We start from the raw sequence: 16,354 nt of genomic DNA, 5'->3' as shown, positions 1-16,354 counted from the left end.
TTAATGATTAGAAAAACTTCCCTGTGTTTTTATTCCTGTTATTTGTGTGTGTTTGCTATTTCTTATTTTGAGTTAGGTGTCATAGCAGATGATGATCAGTTTTACTATGTTTTCTAAGAACCAACTTTTGATTGTCTCTCTCCTCCCACCCCCATTTTCTATTTCATTCTTATTCTTTTTTCCTGTGTTACTTATTCCTTTTTTTTTTTTTTTTTTTGAGTTGGAGTCTCGCCCTGTCGCCCAGGCTGGAGTGCAGTGGTGCGATCTCTGCTCACTGCAATCTCCACCTCCCAGGTTCACACCATTCTCCTGCCTCAGCCTCCTGAATAGCTGGGACTGCAGGCACCTGCCAGCATGCCCAGCTAATTTTTTGTATTTTTTTTTTAGTAGAGACAGGTCTTCACCATGTTAGCCAGGATGGCCTCGATCTCCTGACCTCATGATCCGCCTTCCTCAGTCTCCCAGAGTGCTGGGATTACAGGTGTGAGCCATCGTGCCAGGCCTTTTTTTTCCCTTTTTTGAAACAGTCTCACTCTGTCTTCCAGGCTGGTGTATAGTGGTGCAATCTTGGCTCACTGTAGCCTTTAACTCCTGGGCTCAAGCGATCCTCCCACCTCAACTTCCTGAGTAGCTGGGATTACAGGGGTGCATCACTATGCTTGGCTAATTTTTGTATTTTTTGTAGAGACAGAGTTTCACCATGCTGCCCAGGCTGGTCTTGAACTACTGAGCTCAAAGTGATCTGCTTGCCTTGGCTTCCCAGAGTGCTGGGATTACAGGTGTGAGCCACTATGCCAGGTCATTATTGTCTTCTTGCAATTTAGTTTGGATTGTCTTTGTTCCTTTTCTTGGATACTCAGTTGTTGTTGTTGTTTTAGTGCATTTGGTTTTCATTTTTAATTACTCCTATTTAATTTTTATTGTTATATATTTTTAAAATATTTTTAATTGATATATCTTAGCCTTAACATTACCTTTTACACAGTATTTGAAGATACTTCTCTGATAGTTTCATACATGTGTGCAGTGTGTAATGATCAAATCAGGGAAATTGGGATATTTATCTTTTTTTTTATGTTGGGAACATTACAGTTCTTCTAGCTATTTTTAAATATACATTATTATTAACTATAATTTGGATGCTTAGTTGTTGATTTTTTCACAAACATATGGATTTTAAGGCTATGTGTTTCCTTCTAAGCACTACTTTAGTTGTGGCCCACAATTTTTCTATATAGTTTAGGCTTTAAATTTTTCTGTTATGATTTTTAACGGCTTCTGAATTTCTAAGAGCATAGTTACCTATAGCCAATGGCTGTCCAAAAATATTAAATGGAAAATTCCAGAAATAAATAACTTATAAATTTTAAATTATATGCCATTGTAAGCAGGGTGATGAATTCTTGTGCCATCCTGCTCTGTCCCACCTGGGATATGAATTGTTCCTTAGTCCAGTGTACCATGCTGTATGTACTACTTGCTTGTTAGTTATTGACATTGTCTGCTTCTGACATCCACCCATCACATTGTCATGACCTGATGATTCAGGATCACCTGAAGCAGATGTTCCTCCTTCTGATGACATATTGTCAGAAGGTCATTAGTAGCCTGATGCCATGTCACAGTGCTTACCATCATTCAATTCACTTCATCTCATCACGTAGGCATTTTATCATCTCACATCATCACAAGAAGAACAAGAGTGAGTATAGTACAATGGTCCCCCTCTTATCCTCAGGACATGTTCCAAGACCCACAGTGGATGCTTGAAATGAGGGATGATATCCAACCCTATATCTACTATGTTTTTCTACTACGATACATACCTACGATAAAGCTTAATTTATAAATTAGAGATAGAGATTAACAGTAATAACTAAAGGTAAAATAGAAGAATTATAACAATAATCTGAATGGCATACAACTGAAAACGTATGAATTATTTCTGGAGATTTTCATTTAATATTTTCTGACCATGGTTAACCATGGGTAACTGAAACTGTGGAAAGTGAAACTAGGTATAAGGGGGACTACTATACATAAGGTATTTTGAGAGATAAAGCATGTACACATTCACCTAACTTTTATTACAGTATATTGTTGTAATTATTCTGTTATCACTTACTGTTGTTAGTCTCTTACTGTGTCTAATTTATAAATTAACCTTTATCATAGGTATGTATGTGTAGGAAAACACAGTATGTAGAGAGTTTGGTACTATCCTTATTTTCAGGCATCTACTGGGGGCTTTGGAACATGTTCCCTGAAGATAAGAGAGGACTACTGTATTTGCGTACAAGTTCATAATTATCTTCTTGGGGAACTTGTTGTTCTTACATCCCAGAAGAGACAGACAAGCTAATTCATTCTCCTTGTGAGTTATTCTTTCAATGAGGGTAAAGCCTTTCAAGGGTCTTAGCTTTAGGTGGGATCTCAGTTCTGTCTCTTTGAGTCTTGTGTGAGCCCGACACACCTTGTGATCTGTTTGCTCAAGGACTTTATAATAACTGGCACAGTGTTAGTGCTTGTCATTAATTCCTTCTTTTTTGTGGTAACTGGAGAATTCCACTTTTTTTGTGTGAGCTCAAATACGCATTCAAAAGATTATATTTATATTTTATCCAGCTTTTCCAACTGTTGGTAGTGGGAGAATTTTCAGATCATCTATTTTGCTTAATTGTTACAGCTGGAAATTTCTTTGCTGAGTACTTCATCTGTATTCTTTTTGTTCATTTCTCTTTGTTAGCACTTTAAAGTTTATATATTTTTTAATTTTCAGCGTAGCTCTCTTTACTCATTTTTAGCCATTAGGAAAAGAAATAGTAATGTTCATTGTATAGAGAATAGAAACCTCTTTGGCATTTTAAGCAATTTGATTAAAAATAGCACTGCATAAAACATTGTGTCAGAAATTGGTGTCTATAAATTACATTTAAACCACAGTTTGATTTTGAGGCTATCATCTAATTCTAGTTTTGTTTTATTTTTACAGTTTAAAACAGAGCAGAAAATTTCCTGGAAATCCCTGGCCTCCCTATAAGAAAAGGACATCACTCCATCCTAGCTATAAAGGTCTCATGAGACTTTTGCACTGTAAAACTTTACACATTGTGCTATTCACTCTGCTTTACAAGGTACAGTAGTAATTTGAATAGAAAGACTAAGTTTAGAATTTATTTTCAAATAATAATCCTTTAGGATAATATTTACATAAAAGTACCACTTATAAAGCAAAATGTGTTTATACATTTAAGATGTATGAAGATATGTTATAATCACATGTATTTGAAATCCAAGTTGAACATAACAGAATAGCTACAGCATTCTTTGTGAGAAACTATCTTATCTAGCTACAGGTAAAAATATGTATTTATGGCTTCTACAGAACAATAAGTGAAATACCATGGAACTACAAGAGGTGTGGAATGAGCTACAGGGACCAAACAACCATCAGAACCCACTAAAATGACAAAACTAGAATGGCAGTTATGTGAGCCAGTGAATCTTAGGTTGGGGTGGTTCTTTTTGCTTTTTGCCTCTAATCAGGAAAGTAACGTGGAAGGATTTGAGTGTGGTTTCTATGTGGCAAGATCAAAAATTGTTTTTGATAACCATTTTAGGAACTCACAAGATGATGCATTTACTTTCTTGTTATCTAAAATTTGTTTTATTTTGGGATCTTCTCACGTAAAACAGATTTATTTGACTAACATTAATTATGTACTCAAAAACTTGTATGAAACATAATATTGTATAGTATGTATGTGTGTATATAATAGGGATTTTTATAACCTCATCTGCATGAAAGATGAAAAAAGTCTGGGTGCGGTTGCTTATGCCTGTAATCCCGGCACTTTGGGAGGCTAAGGTGGGCAGATCTCAAGGTCAGGAGTTCGAGACCAGCCTGGCCAACATGGTGAAACCCCGTCTCTACTAAAACTACAAAAATTAGATAGGTGTGGTGGTGGGCGCCTGTCATCCCAACTTCTCGGAAGGCTGAGGCAGGAGAATTGCTTGAAACTGGGAGGTGGAGGTTACAGTGACCCCAGATCGTGCCACTGCACTCCAGCCTGGGTGACATAGCAGGACTCCATCTAGTGGGTGGAAGAAAGAAAGACGAAAGAAAAAAGAAAATAACTATATATTTTATAAATGTTATGCAGGTAGATACAAAGAAAACCTCTTGTTCCTCTTCCTAATTATAATTTGAAAAATTAAAAGTTAAGAGAAATTCAAAGAAAAATAAGAATATTTGTTATACAAATTTCCAATTACTATGTACAATCATTTAACACATTGTTTAAGAAAGTATATATTTAGTTAGGTAGGAGTTTTAGTTTTTTTCTTAATCTTATAATGAAATAATACTTTTAAATTTCTATACTTTTCTTTCAGCTCCACCCATGACCAATTTTTCATTGTACTTGTTTCTAAAGTTTTCCTGTTACTATTTTGGACAGGTGCCTCAAAAAACACCTTGGGTGGTTTATTTTCATTAACTTCCAAGAGGGTTTTTAGTAATTGATTTAAAATGTTCTTTTTCTTTATTAAAAAATGTAGAATATCTTTTTGTACTGAAAAGATATTTGTATTTGTTTTACAAATAATGGACGGTCTTCGAATGTTTACTTAGTGCCAGATTTTGTTTGAAATGCTTTATATGTACTTGTAGACATTATTTTGCTTAAGCTAGCAAAAATCCCTATGAGTGAAAGTTCTGTTATTATTCTCCTTTTTCAGAAATGAAACTGAGTTTTAGAGGTTAAATAACTACTTCAGATGGGGAAGCTAAGTACTGTTATAAGTAATAATTAATAAGTGACAAATAATTCATGAAAAATTAAGGAAGCCTTATGGCAAATTATTATGCTCTTTCAAGTTATATGTTTCAATGTTTTCGTATGCTAAATGTACAAATAGTATTTTATGAAAAATAAAAAGACAATGTTTTAGTTGTTACAAGACTGTCATAAATGAATTCTTGAAATCTCAACTTTAAAATAGCTTTCTTGATTTTAGTAATAATAATAATAAAATTCTCCATTGACATTACATTGGCAAGTCAACTTTCTAAAAATCAATTTTAGTAAACCACCTTTATCCTCTGACGTGTTTAATGTCAAAATAAAACTCCCTGGAAACGTCATTTTTATTTCTTTTTTTTTTTGAAGTACCTAATAGAGGGATTTTTTTCCTCCTTAGCTCTTAAGTTATTCAGTTAAAGCTGTAATGCCACAAGCTTTGAAGTCAAAATTTAATTGAATTTAGCTGGTAATGTTTTATTTATCAGGAGGAGATAGTATAGTAACGATAGTCAGTGGCCTGGGAGTCTGAGGTCTGCGTTCTAGTGTTGCTTACACTAGCTAGCTGGTTGTGTGGCTGGGCCTTGGTTTTCTCTCCATAACATAGTGGATCAGAAAGGATGACTTCTGTGGTCTCCCAGCCTTCAGTCTCCTCCTACTGGTGCTTCTGCTCCTCACATCGTTGGCACCACCCACTCACTATTTGTTGAACACACATTGCTAGACACTACACAAAGCAAATGACAGATATTAACCCATGCAATCCTTACAATAATTCTGGACTTTAATTCCATTTTTATTTTTCTTTCTTTTTGGTTTTTATTTTTGGATGGGGATGGGACAAGTGAAAGTGCTAGGAGGGGCTCTATAATTTCAACTTTAGAGATAAGAAAACTAAGACCAGAGTCTGTTGCTGAAGGTCAACTAGGAATAGACAGAAATTTGTTTAAAAATCTGGTTTTTAAAAGGTTTTGAATGCCTATGCTCTTCATTGTGCCACACAACAGATGAACAGAGAAGCCCTCTGAATAGTCAGAAAAACATGAGAGAGTCAGTGACTTGAAAGTCTATTCTTTAGTTGTGGTAGATTAGGTCTTAAGCGATTAAGACCTCCTTTCCAAGTCCCCTCAGCCATTTGGGCAGCTTCTGTGAGGCTCAGCTTATCCTGTCCTGTTTTTTGCTCTCTGCTATCTTGCCCACAATTAAAACTGCCATTCCCTACAGAATTTCTTCCTTTTGTCCTTTCCATCATTTGGCCAGATGACTTTTATAATGAGGACAAGATGATAGCTGCCAGGCCATTTTGTTACTTGTAGTATTTTAGATATCTTCTGGTTAGTGGTCTGTTATATCACAGTGAATGAGTGATTGGTGTAGGTAGCCCAGAAACCTTGTGTAAGATGCATAAGGTTTGCATTGAGTAATCCATAGGTCAGATTTATCAAATTTTCTTCAGGAAACCCTCTTTACTAACCGCTTGAATTCCTTCTGCCTTTCTCCTACATGTAAATCACACACTGACATACATATGAATATAGCTATTCAGAATACTCAGAGGCTCAGAACTTTAATTTCAGAGACATGTTTTTAAGAACATTAATGCACCATAAACATTTATTGTGCTTCCAGTTATATGCCAGGTGCTGTGCTGAACACATTTGCTTGAATTATCCTATTTAGTAAACTTATTATCTGATGGCCTTGTCATCAAGAGAAGAGTGTCAGCAAATTAGGATATAAAAATATTCTTATTAAATTATTTTATTAAATACTTATATGAATTTATTTTAGTGGACTCTCTGACATAACCTTTAGAAAATTTGTGAACTGGTATTTCTAGATATTACTTAAAGTACTTTTCGTCTATAACAGTAAAATATTTTTGGATCTCTAAATGAAATACATTTTGTGGAAAAAAGTAATTATGAGGCATTTTCTTCCCTTTTTAAAGATTCTGATGGATCATCAAAATCTGTCAGAACATGTACTCTGCATGGTTTTGTATCTGATTGAATTAGGACTCGAAAATTCTGCTGAAGAAGAATCAGATGAAGAGGTAAGTAGTTTTTTGTAATTTAAAATTTTTAGATAGGCAGCCCCTATCTGGCTCCAACCAATTGTTGCCAAACCAGACATGTTATACTTTTGCTAGTTATAACATGCCTTAGTAAAATGTATTTATGGATTCATCTTGAGGTATATTTATGTTTTCATCAGACTCATAAGATCTTTTAAAGAACTACTAGAAAAGGCCCTTTGGGATCTTCAAATACGTACAGTTTTTTAGGGCCTTCATTGATATATTAAATTCTATTATGGAATTACTGAATTTGAAATTTGTAATTCCTATCACAAAAATTAAGAAAAGTGTTTAATGCATTTTTGGTGTTATGCTAAGAATATTGATTATTGGCAAACAATTACCAGTAATCAATAAATAATCAGTAAAACTGAAGTTAGGGCTTAGCTCCAAAAATTCTAATAATTTGATTAGGGATTATTTTTGAGTAGCAGATTCTTTCTGTAAAGGTTTTAAGGTAATGGCATGAATATTGTTATATGGGAGAATGTTTAAAGTACTTAAGAGTAAAAGTTGTTAATTTGTTTCAGGATTTTAGAAGTATTGTGTCCATAAAAGCAATTGTTACTACAAGTTAGTTTCACTAATGTGTAAGATTCTCCTCATCTCTTCCCTCCTAAATGACAAAATATAACACAATATAATAATTGCAAAAAACAAGTTAAAGAAACCACTTTGTAGTTCTTTGTAGTCCAAGTTGAATCAACATATGTTCTTTCATAGATGTTAAAAGGTTATAAAGATTCCTCTATGATTAGGTCATACCTTTGGTTGATTTTTCAGTTTCCTCCAAATTAGTCCAAATTAGCATTATTTGTATTACTAATGGGTGAGGATGAATATTCTGTAATGTTCAGTATTCTGGATTGAAAAATGTATTTAAAAATGTATTTTAAATCAGATGTTTAGCTGATTCCATCGGACTTACCCATATTGGTATTGAGTAATTTATTACTACATTTTTTGTTTGAATTTGGTTTTATTCAAATTTATTCACTCTATAATTTATGGATGAGACAGTAAAGGATCCAGGATTATGATAGGCAATGGATGATTTTGGGGGGCTTGTTACATCTCCATTGTACCTTGGACCTGACGTGGCAAGATTTGATATTCTTTTTTTTTTTTTAGGCATCAGTGGGTGGACCAGAACGTTGTCATGACAGTTGGTTTCCTGGCAGTAACTTAGTGTCAAACATGCGACACTTTATAAACTATGTTAGAGTAAGAGTTCCAGAGACTGCGCCTGAAGTGAAGAGAGACTCACCTGCAAGTACTAGCTCTGATAACTTGGGTTCCTTTCAAGTAAGTGTAAATGTAAGAAAGAAAATAAGGAAAAGCTTTATGTTATGTATGTTATGTTGGGATATACTGTTCCTATGATATCCAAAAGAAAAAAAAAAGTGGTTGTAGATAACTTTAAATTGTTTTTTATTTCTTCTGATATATCTATGCAACTTCTACCTTATCAGTCTTTTTCCCTTAATCTGCCAGAGTTCACGACGGCCTAAAGTTCTTCAAAGAGAGGTAGATGTGTATGATATTTGCATTAACTAGCAACATGGCTTTAACTGGAAATGGGGGAAAACTGCTTTGAAGTATTTGTGTGTGTATGGGTGTTTAATTAATATGGTTAAATTGAAAAGAAAGTTTCTTGGATTTGTGTGTGGTTTTTTTTTGACAAAGTGATTTAAGCTTAATATTAAAGAAAATTTATCTTATTGAGCTTAAAAATAACACTGAGTATTTTTCTTATTGGTGTTCGAAGTATTTTGGACCAATTATAGGTAGCATATTTGAGTGTCTTTACATTTAGCATTGCCACTATATTACTAACTTCTTAAAAATGACTTGGATATTTTCTAAATTAAAATAAATTTAATTGCTAGCAGCATGCTCATTTGCAAATAACTTTTTTTTGCTTCTATGGCAATTAATTAACTTTGATAAAATAAGCCTATAAAGTCTTAAATTCTGTATGTTATGGCTTTGGACTCATTTTGAAAATCAGCGCTCTCATTGCATGTAAGTTAATTTTTAAAAAGCAGTAATGAAAAATCTTGAAATGACATTTTAAGTAACTAAACTTAAGCAGTTTTAATCTTCCCAACCTAGATTTTTGTCAGTAGAGAACATTGAATCAGACATTTCTTATAGTAGAGTCTATTTGTAGGAGCTTTCTTGGTCTTTGACAACGTGTTTTTGTTGTAAGCAAAAACTGGAACCTCTATAAGAGGCTTTTGTCTCTAATGCTGGTAGAGAGTACTTTAAAAAAACAGCTTGGATGTTAAAAAATAGTATATACTGTCATTTGACTCACAGAAGCTCATCTGATATTAGAGCATCCTTTCTATGCTTGCTTTTAAAAAATAAATTCATTAAACTGATTCATATCTTAATTAAAAGATGTTTTCTAAGAGCCCTGGTGCAGTTTGATTGCTTTAGCAAAAAGCTTTTTAGAATTTAAATTAATGAGGAAAATACTTAGTTTAAAAAAAAAAAAAAACTGTTCAGAAAACAAATCATAGTCCTTGACCCACAAACCAAAAACAAATAAAAAACAAATCACAAATCAGTTTTAATTTCATATTAAAATTTAGTAAAACAAATTAAATTTCATATTAAAATATGAAACATCAGTTTGATTTTTTCATCCTTATATTTCAGTTTAGTAACTTTAAGCCTTTATGTTAGAATTTTCAAACTTTAAAGTTCCTTAAAAGTGAAATTAATTACTAGTTCAGGTTTATTAGCTTAGAAAATTTTTTAAAAAACTAATTTATAATTTTCTTAACTGGAAACTGTAGCAGTCTTCCAGAAGTTACTAAAGAGTACCCTATTCTTCGTGAATGCTGACCAGAACAGCTTTTCCTCCTTTAAACTAATGAATAATTTAGTTTATGATTCTCTTTAATATGGCTGTAGATACTACTTAAGCTTTGTCTATTTTCGGGAGGCTGAAAAGGAGGTGTTACTGCTGATGATCTCCTTATAACTCTTTCCAGATTGAGTGGGATTAAATATATTTGAGAGAGAGAGGTCCAGGGACAGAATTATTTAAAGAGCAAATCTATTGAATACATCTTTGTATGAAACTGAGCATTCCCTTTGGAAAATGTAGTACTAATATGTTTTTAAAATGATGCTAAATAACTTCTCTTGATTTTTCTTTGTTTCTCTTTTTTAATGGTAGAATTCTGGTACAGCTCAAGTTTTCAGTTTAGTAGCAGAACGTAGAAAGAAATTTCAGGAAATCATCAATCGCAGTAGCAGTGAAGCAAATCAGGTGGTTCGTCCCAAAACTTCAAGTAAATGGTCTGCTCCTGGCTCAGCTCCACAGTTAACTACAGCTATTTTGGAAATTAAAGAAAGCATATTGTCTTTGCTAATTAAACTTCACCACAAACTCTCAGGAAAACAAAACTCCTACTACCCTCCTTGGCTTGATGACATAGAAATTTTAATCCAACCAGAAATTCCTAAATACAGTCATGGAGATGGTATAACTGCAGTGGAAAGAATTTTACTAAAAGCTGCGTCGCAAAGTAGAATGAACAAACGCATCATTGAAGAGATATGTAGAAAAGTGACCCCTCCTGTACCACCTAAAAAAGTCACTGCAGCAGAGAAGAAAACATTGGACAAAGAAGAAAGGTAATTTTTGTTTTTAATGTTTTAAACGTGTGTATAGTTGAAAATTTGATATATTCTTCCTTTTGGTCATTTGAGGATAATCACCTGGATGTTTAACAGCAACAGTCATAGCTGATGTAACATAAATGGAATGGAGCATAGTCAGTGCTTGTACATGTGATATATTGAGTTTATTGACGGACAGGTGAGACTTTCTGACCCCACCGTAAAATTACTACCTTAAATCTGTATGTCTCTTTGGAAAAATTGCTACTGCTTTTATTGCTGTAGGGATCTAATAATTCTCTTACTGTTAAAGTTGAACTGTTCAGCTTTAAATGAGAATAGAAAAATATTTAAACATTTCTCCAAATAAAAATCCAACTGCTTTAGTTTCTTTTGGTCTTTTCTAATCTTTATTAATATATGATTGCTGATTTTTAAAAAGTGATGTTTTAAAACACATTCTGACTAACTTATGCTTCTAGCTTTTGGGTCTTTAGGTTGCTTATAATTTGTTGTTAAATTATATTTATAAACTTTTTTACATCCTTTGATTTTCTTGAAAAAAAAAGATTGGGATTTTTTTTTTAATCTCAAGATATATACTGTGTTATGTGGGGTTTGTGGGTCAAGGACTATGAGCATAGTATGGTTCTTTTTTTCAGTGGTATGTTGTTTGCCAGAAGAGTTGTGTTACTGTGCATTGTCACCAATTGTTTCCCAAGAGCCTTGTCAACATTGCTGACCCTACTATCGTAAACCTGACAAGGTGAATCTTGAGAGATTGAAACTCAGCATAATTGTCAAACTCTTGGAAAGGGTTCAGTGTTTATTAAAGAAAAAAAAAAAAAAAAAAAAAGAGCATGCCTTCTAATGAATGTACATAGGCTAAAAGACCCAGGACATTAAAAAAAGGATTTCAGATCAAATTCAAGATAGTCATTGCTCACTTCTCTGAGGTTATAAATAATATTTATTGTTTTAATTTCTTTATTATTTAAGACAAATTTGTCTACCAAAGCAACAATTATAGGGGAAGGGTACGCATTTCCCCTTAGGGAGGGTCCAAAGAGATCACATCAATATTATCTTAATTTAAGAACCTAGAACCTTGATCATCTCAATCTAGGTAAAAATCATTGTCAACAGAGTTATTTGGACTGCCGTTGTGAGTGGTATGACTAATACATCGTTTAGCAGTTTGAAGTGTACTTTAGTGGTATTTTCTGGATAATTTCATCTTCTTTTAAAATTAAATATAGGCAATTATGGATTAAATGATCAGTGGAAGCAAGCCTAAGATGGATCTTACTCGATTGATCCATTTCTCACTCATTGGGTGTCAGCCAAGCACTTTTCTAGACATATCTGTGTCCGGTGTTGGACTTCCTGACCTCGAGGAATTGATACTATAATGGAGAGACAGACTGGTAAACAGATAGTTTGTTAGGAGTGTTAACATAGTGTAACAGGTACTATATTGGGTACACAGAGTGTTAATGGGAGTAGCAGGACATAAGGCTAAGAAGGTAACCGCATATCATTAACTGGCACAGGGTATAAATGGTTACAGGGAAACTGGAAGGATTTTAAGTGAGGAATAATATATAAGATAGAACTGGACGCGGTGGCTCACGCCTGTAATCCCAACACTTTGGGAGGCTGAGGCGGGCGGATCACGAGGTCAGGAGATCGAGACCATCCTGGCTGACACAGTGAAACCCCGTCTCTACTAAAAATACAAAAAATTAGCTGGGCATAGTGGTGGGCGCCTGTAGTCCCAGCTACTCTGGAGGCTGGGCAGGAGAATGGTGTGAACCCGGGAGGCAGAGCTTGCAGTGAGCCGAGATTGTGCCACTGCACTCCAGCCTGGACGACAGAGTGAGACTCTGCCTCAAAAAAAAAAAAAAAAAAAAAAAAAAAATATTATATATATATATATATATATGTGTGTGTGTGTGTGTGTGTATATGTATATATATGTGTATATATATAGGATAATTACATGAGGGTGGATTAGAGTGGGGTAAGACTGGAAATTGGGAGAGCAAGCTACTTAGTCATCTAGTGGGGCAGGTGTGGTAAGGGTCTGAACTAAGACAGTGATGATAATAAAGAGAGGAGGAGATGCATATGAGATATTTAGCAGGTACAAGTTGTTAGACTCGGTAATCAGCTTGATGTGAGAAATGAGGGAGATGTCATGAATGGTGGCCTGATTTCTGACTTGAATAATGTTCCTTTTACCAAGATAATGGAGTGTAGGAGGGGTCTCAGGCTCAGTAGTAAAACTGATCTGTTCAGTTCTGGATACTACTAAGTTTAAGAGGGATACCCAGGTGAAGATGTCCAGTCAGATATAGGGTTTAAGATTTAGGGGAGAATTCTTAGAGATACAGATATGAGCACATAGGTGATAGTAGAATCCTTGTATATGGGAGAAAGTGTACAGTAAGAAAATGAGAAGACTGAATATAGAACTCAAGGGGAAAACATTAAAGGGAATGACTGAGGAAAGGGTACTTACAAAGGTGACTGATAAATGGATGGCTGAGCAGAGTAAGAGAAAAACTGGGGTGAGTGGCATTAGAGAAGTCACAAGAGGAAGTTCAGAAGCAAGAAACTTATCAAAATTGTTAAGTGCTATAGGAGTTCAATAAGATTGGCCATCCTGTTTGATTTATTAGTTAGGAGGTCATCCTTTGGTACCTGTATAAGGAGCAATTTTAGTCACATATATAGTTATACTACATCTTTGATGTAATTAAGAGTTTGTTGGGAGGTCGAGGTGGGTGGATCACGAGGTCAGGAGATTAAGACCATCCTGGCCAACATGGTGAAACCCCATCTTTACTAAAAATATAAAAAATAGCTGGGCGTGGTGGCGTGTGCCTATAGTCCCAGCTACTAGGGAGGCTGAGGCAGGAGAATTGCTTGAAGCTGGGGGGCGGAGGTTGCAGTGAGCTGAGATCGCGCCACTGCACTCCTGCCTGGCGACAGAGTGAGACTCCCCATCTCAAAAAAAAAAGAAAAGTTTGTTATAAAAAATTTATATTAATATATGCAAAAGCCTACGGTAGATTAAGAATTTAGGAGAATTCCTAAATAGGAGTTACAAAGAACTAACAAAAAATTTGTTTCCATGGGAGAAAGGACATTCAGTAACATGTAATTTAGATGACCAGTCATTAAGTTTGAATTAGTAATAGCCTAGAATGTAATAAATCTACTGACAAAATTAGAAGGTTGAAAATGAGGTAAGATTGTTATTTTTTTCAATTAGTGGTCTCTCTTAGTGGTCATATCCTTCTTTCTGTTATATAATAGTATATCCTTTTATTTTGAAGGAAGATAAACAGTGAATCAAAATCTGTTTTTTTTGGTAATTATTACTAATAATGTGATACTGGAGGACATAGTTTAGATGCTACTTTTACAAAGGCCCTGATGCTACTGTAATAAATAATATTCTAAAAATTTTAAAGGCTTTCTTTGTGATAGATTTTGTTTCCTTTGAACAATGATGGTATTGACAAGTACTTGAAACTAATTTGTAGTGGACAGCTAAGGATTAAGATGACTATTTGGATCTCACCATGCTTCTCACGTTTGTCTTTCCTCTGGATTTGTTTTGGATTTTCATAATAAAGGCAGAACCGTTCATAAACACTTAATGAGGATCCATTTCCAAGTACCTCACCTTTAGACAAACTCAGTATCACTTTCGTAATAGATTAACTTCATAGAAAACAAGATGTAAGCAGAAAACATTAGATGGTTGTAATAAAATGCAGCTTCAATGTCTTTGCCTCAGGAGTTAATGGAAAATTTTTGAGTTATACTGAATCTGCCAGAACTTGTGTATGTTCTTTGTTAATGGCCTTTATTTACATTTATGCCCATTTAGAAAAGTAATAATCTCGGGCCGGGCGCGGTGGCTCAAGCCTGTAATCCCAGCACTTTGGGAGGCCGAGATGGGTGGATCGCGAGGTCAGGAGATTGAGACCATCCTGGCTAACACGTTGAAACCCTGTCTCTACTAAAAAATACAAAAAACTAGCCGGGTGAGTTGGTGGGAGCCTGTAGTCCCAGCTACTCGGGAGGCTGAGGCAGGAGAATGGCGTAAACCTGGGAGGCGGAGGTTGCAGTGAGCTGAGATCCGGCCACTGCACTCCAGTCTGGGCGACAGAGTGAGACTCCGTCTCAAAAAAAAAAAAAAAGAAAAGAAAAGTAATAATCTCGATTAAGAAAACATTCACAACAATGACATTCCATTTCTGGTTAGTATAGAAACCTGCTATAGAAATACACTTCAATACTAGTGTCAAGCAGTTACATTTGAGGTTTTCTTATGTTTAATAGATTTTAAAAAGTACACTCTATGGACATACGTATTCTAATTGTAAGTGTACATGTTTAAAGGTGAGCTGTAGAGTGAGTGACATTAATTAAAGAAGCATGGCAAAACTTACAGATTTGCAAAATAGTGATTCAGAAGACCAAAAATATAGTCTATCACTGCTGTTGTTGCTCAAAACATTTTTGGAGGTCACTTAGAATGCTTTGAGCATCTAGAGCACATTTTTCTTTGCTTCCATTTCTTCCATTGTGGCAAATATTTGTCCTTTGAGGATGGATTTAATTTTAAAAAGCTTTTTATTTTGAAGGAATCTTAAACTTACATAAATGGTTCAGGAAGTTCTTCGTATCCTCAACTATGAGAATTAGCAAATCAATATGGTATCTGAGTATGATTAAATCTTTAGATCCCAAGTTTTGATAGTTGTCCCAGTAATGTCTCGTCTCGTCTCGTCTCCCCTCCCCTTCCCTTCCCTCCACTCCCCCCCTCCCCTCCCCTCTCTTCTCGTCTCTTCTCCTTTTTTCTTTTCTTTTTTTTGGAGATAGGGTCGTGCTCTGTCGCTCAGGCTGGAGTGTAGTGGCATGATGACGGCTCACTTCCACCTTGACCTCCTAGGCTCAAGTGATTCTCCCGTCTCAGCCTCTTGAATAGCTGGTACTACAGGTGTGTGCCACCATGCCAGGCTAATTTTTAAAAATCAGTTGTAGGGATGAGGTCTTGCTATGTAATCCAGGCTGGTCTCAAACTCCTGGGCCCAAGAGATCCTCCCGCCTCAGCTCCACAAAGTGGTGTGATTACAGGCGTGAGCCACTTCTCCTAGCCCCCAATAATATTTCTTTTCTTTCTTTCTTTTTTTTTTCGTTTTTGAGACAGAGTCTCGCTCTGTCACCCAGGCTGGAGAGCAGTGGCGTGATCTCGACTCACTGCAACCTCCGCCTCCCAGGTTCAAGCAATTCTCTGCCTCAGCCTCCCGAGTAGCTGCGATTAACAGGCGCCTGCCACTACGCCAGGCTAATTTTTGTATTTTTAGTAGAGACAGGGTTTCACCATGTTGGCCAGGCTGGTCTTGAACTCCTGACCTTGTGATCCACCCGCCTCGGCATCCCAAAGTGCTGGGATTACAGGCATGAGGCACTGTGCCCAGCCACTAATATTTCTTATAGCAGAAAGATCCAGTTCATAATCACTCCTTGCATTTACTTGTCATGCCTCTTTGTTCTCCTTCAATATAGAAGTTTTTATTTGCATGACCGTGGCACTTTTAAAGATTATGAAGCAGTAGTAACATTGTAGAATATCTCTTAATTTGGGATTCTCTGTTTTCCCTTTATATTTTGACTCAGTTTATACAACTTTGGCAGGAATGTCAATGAAGTGTTGCCGTTTTGTTTTCATTGTATCCCATAAGGTGTTACATGATTTCAATTTGTTTCATCACTAGTGATTTACTTTGATCATGTCTGCCAGACTTCTTCA

The 16,354-nt window shown here is 35.3% G+C and overlaps 1 protein-coding gene across 8 annotated transcripts in view; it reads left to right on the top strand.

The window, feature by feature from the left end:
- UBR3 (ubiquitin protein ligase E3 component n-recognin 3) overlaps positions 1–16,354 on the top strand; it is a 279,870-nt gene that overhangs the window by 125,818 nt on the left and 137,698 nt on the right. For 5 of the 8 annotated variants that reach the window (XM_033231173.1, XM_033231172.1, XM_033231174.1 and 2 more), the window contains exons 20-24: positions 2,993–3,134; positions 6,754–6,858; positions 8,014–8,187; positions 8,377–8,409; positions 10,076–10,536. In XM_033231173.1, the coding sequence (XP_033087064.1) occupies positions 2,993–3,134; positions 6,754–6,858; positions 8,014–8,187; positions 8,377–8,409; positions 10,076–10,536 (915 nt within the window). The remainder of the gene's footprint in view (positions 1–2,992; positions 3,135–6,753; positions 6,859–8,013; positions 8,188–8,376; positions 8,410–10,075; positions 10,537–16,354) is intronic. The other 3 variants (XM_033231180.1, XM_033231176.1, XM_033231175.1) reach the window with 1 other exon arrangement.

The sequence above is a fragment of the Trachypithecus francoisi genome, unplaced genomic scaffold (genome assembly GCF_009764315.1).
Source record: "Trachypithecus francoisi isolate TF-2019V2 unplaced genomic scaffold, Tfra_2.0 Lachesis_group13, whole genome shotgun sequence".
Classification (NCBI taxonomy): domain Eukaryota; kingdom Metazoa; phylum Chordata; class Mammalia; order Primates; family Cercopithecidae; genus Trachypithecus; species Trachypithecus francoisi.
The sequence above is the reverse complement of the archived record's forward strand: the minus strand, read 5'-3'. Positions and strand labels throughout refer to the sequence as shown.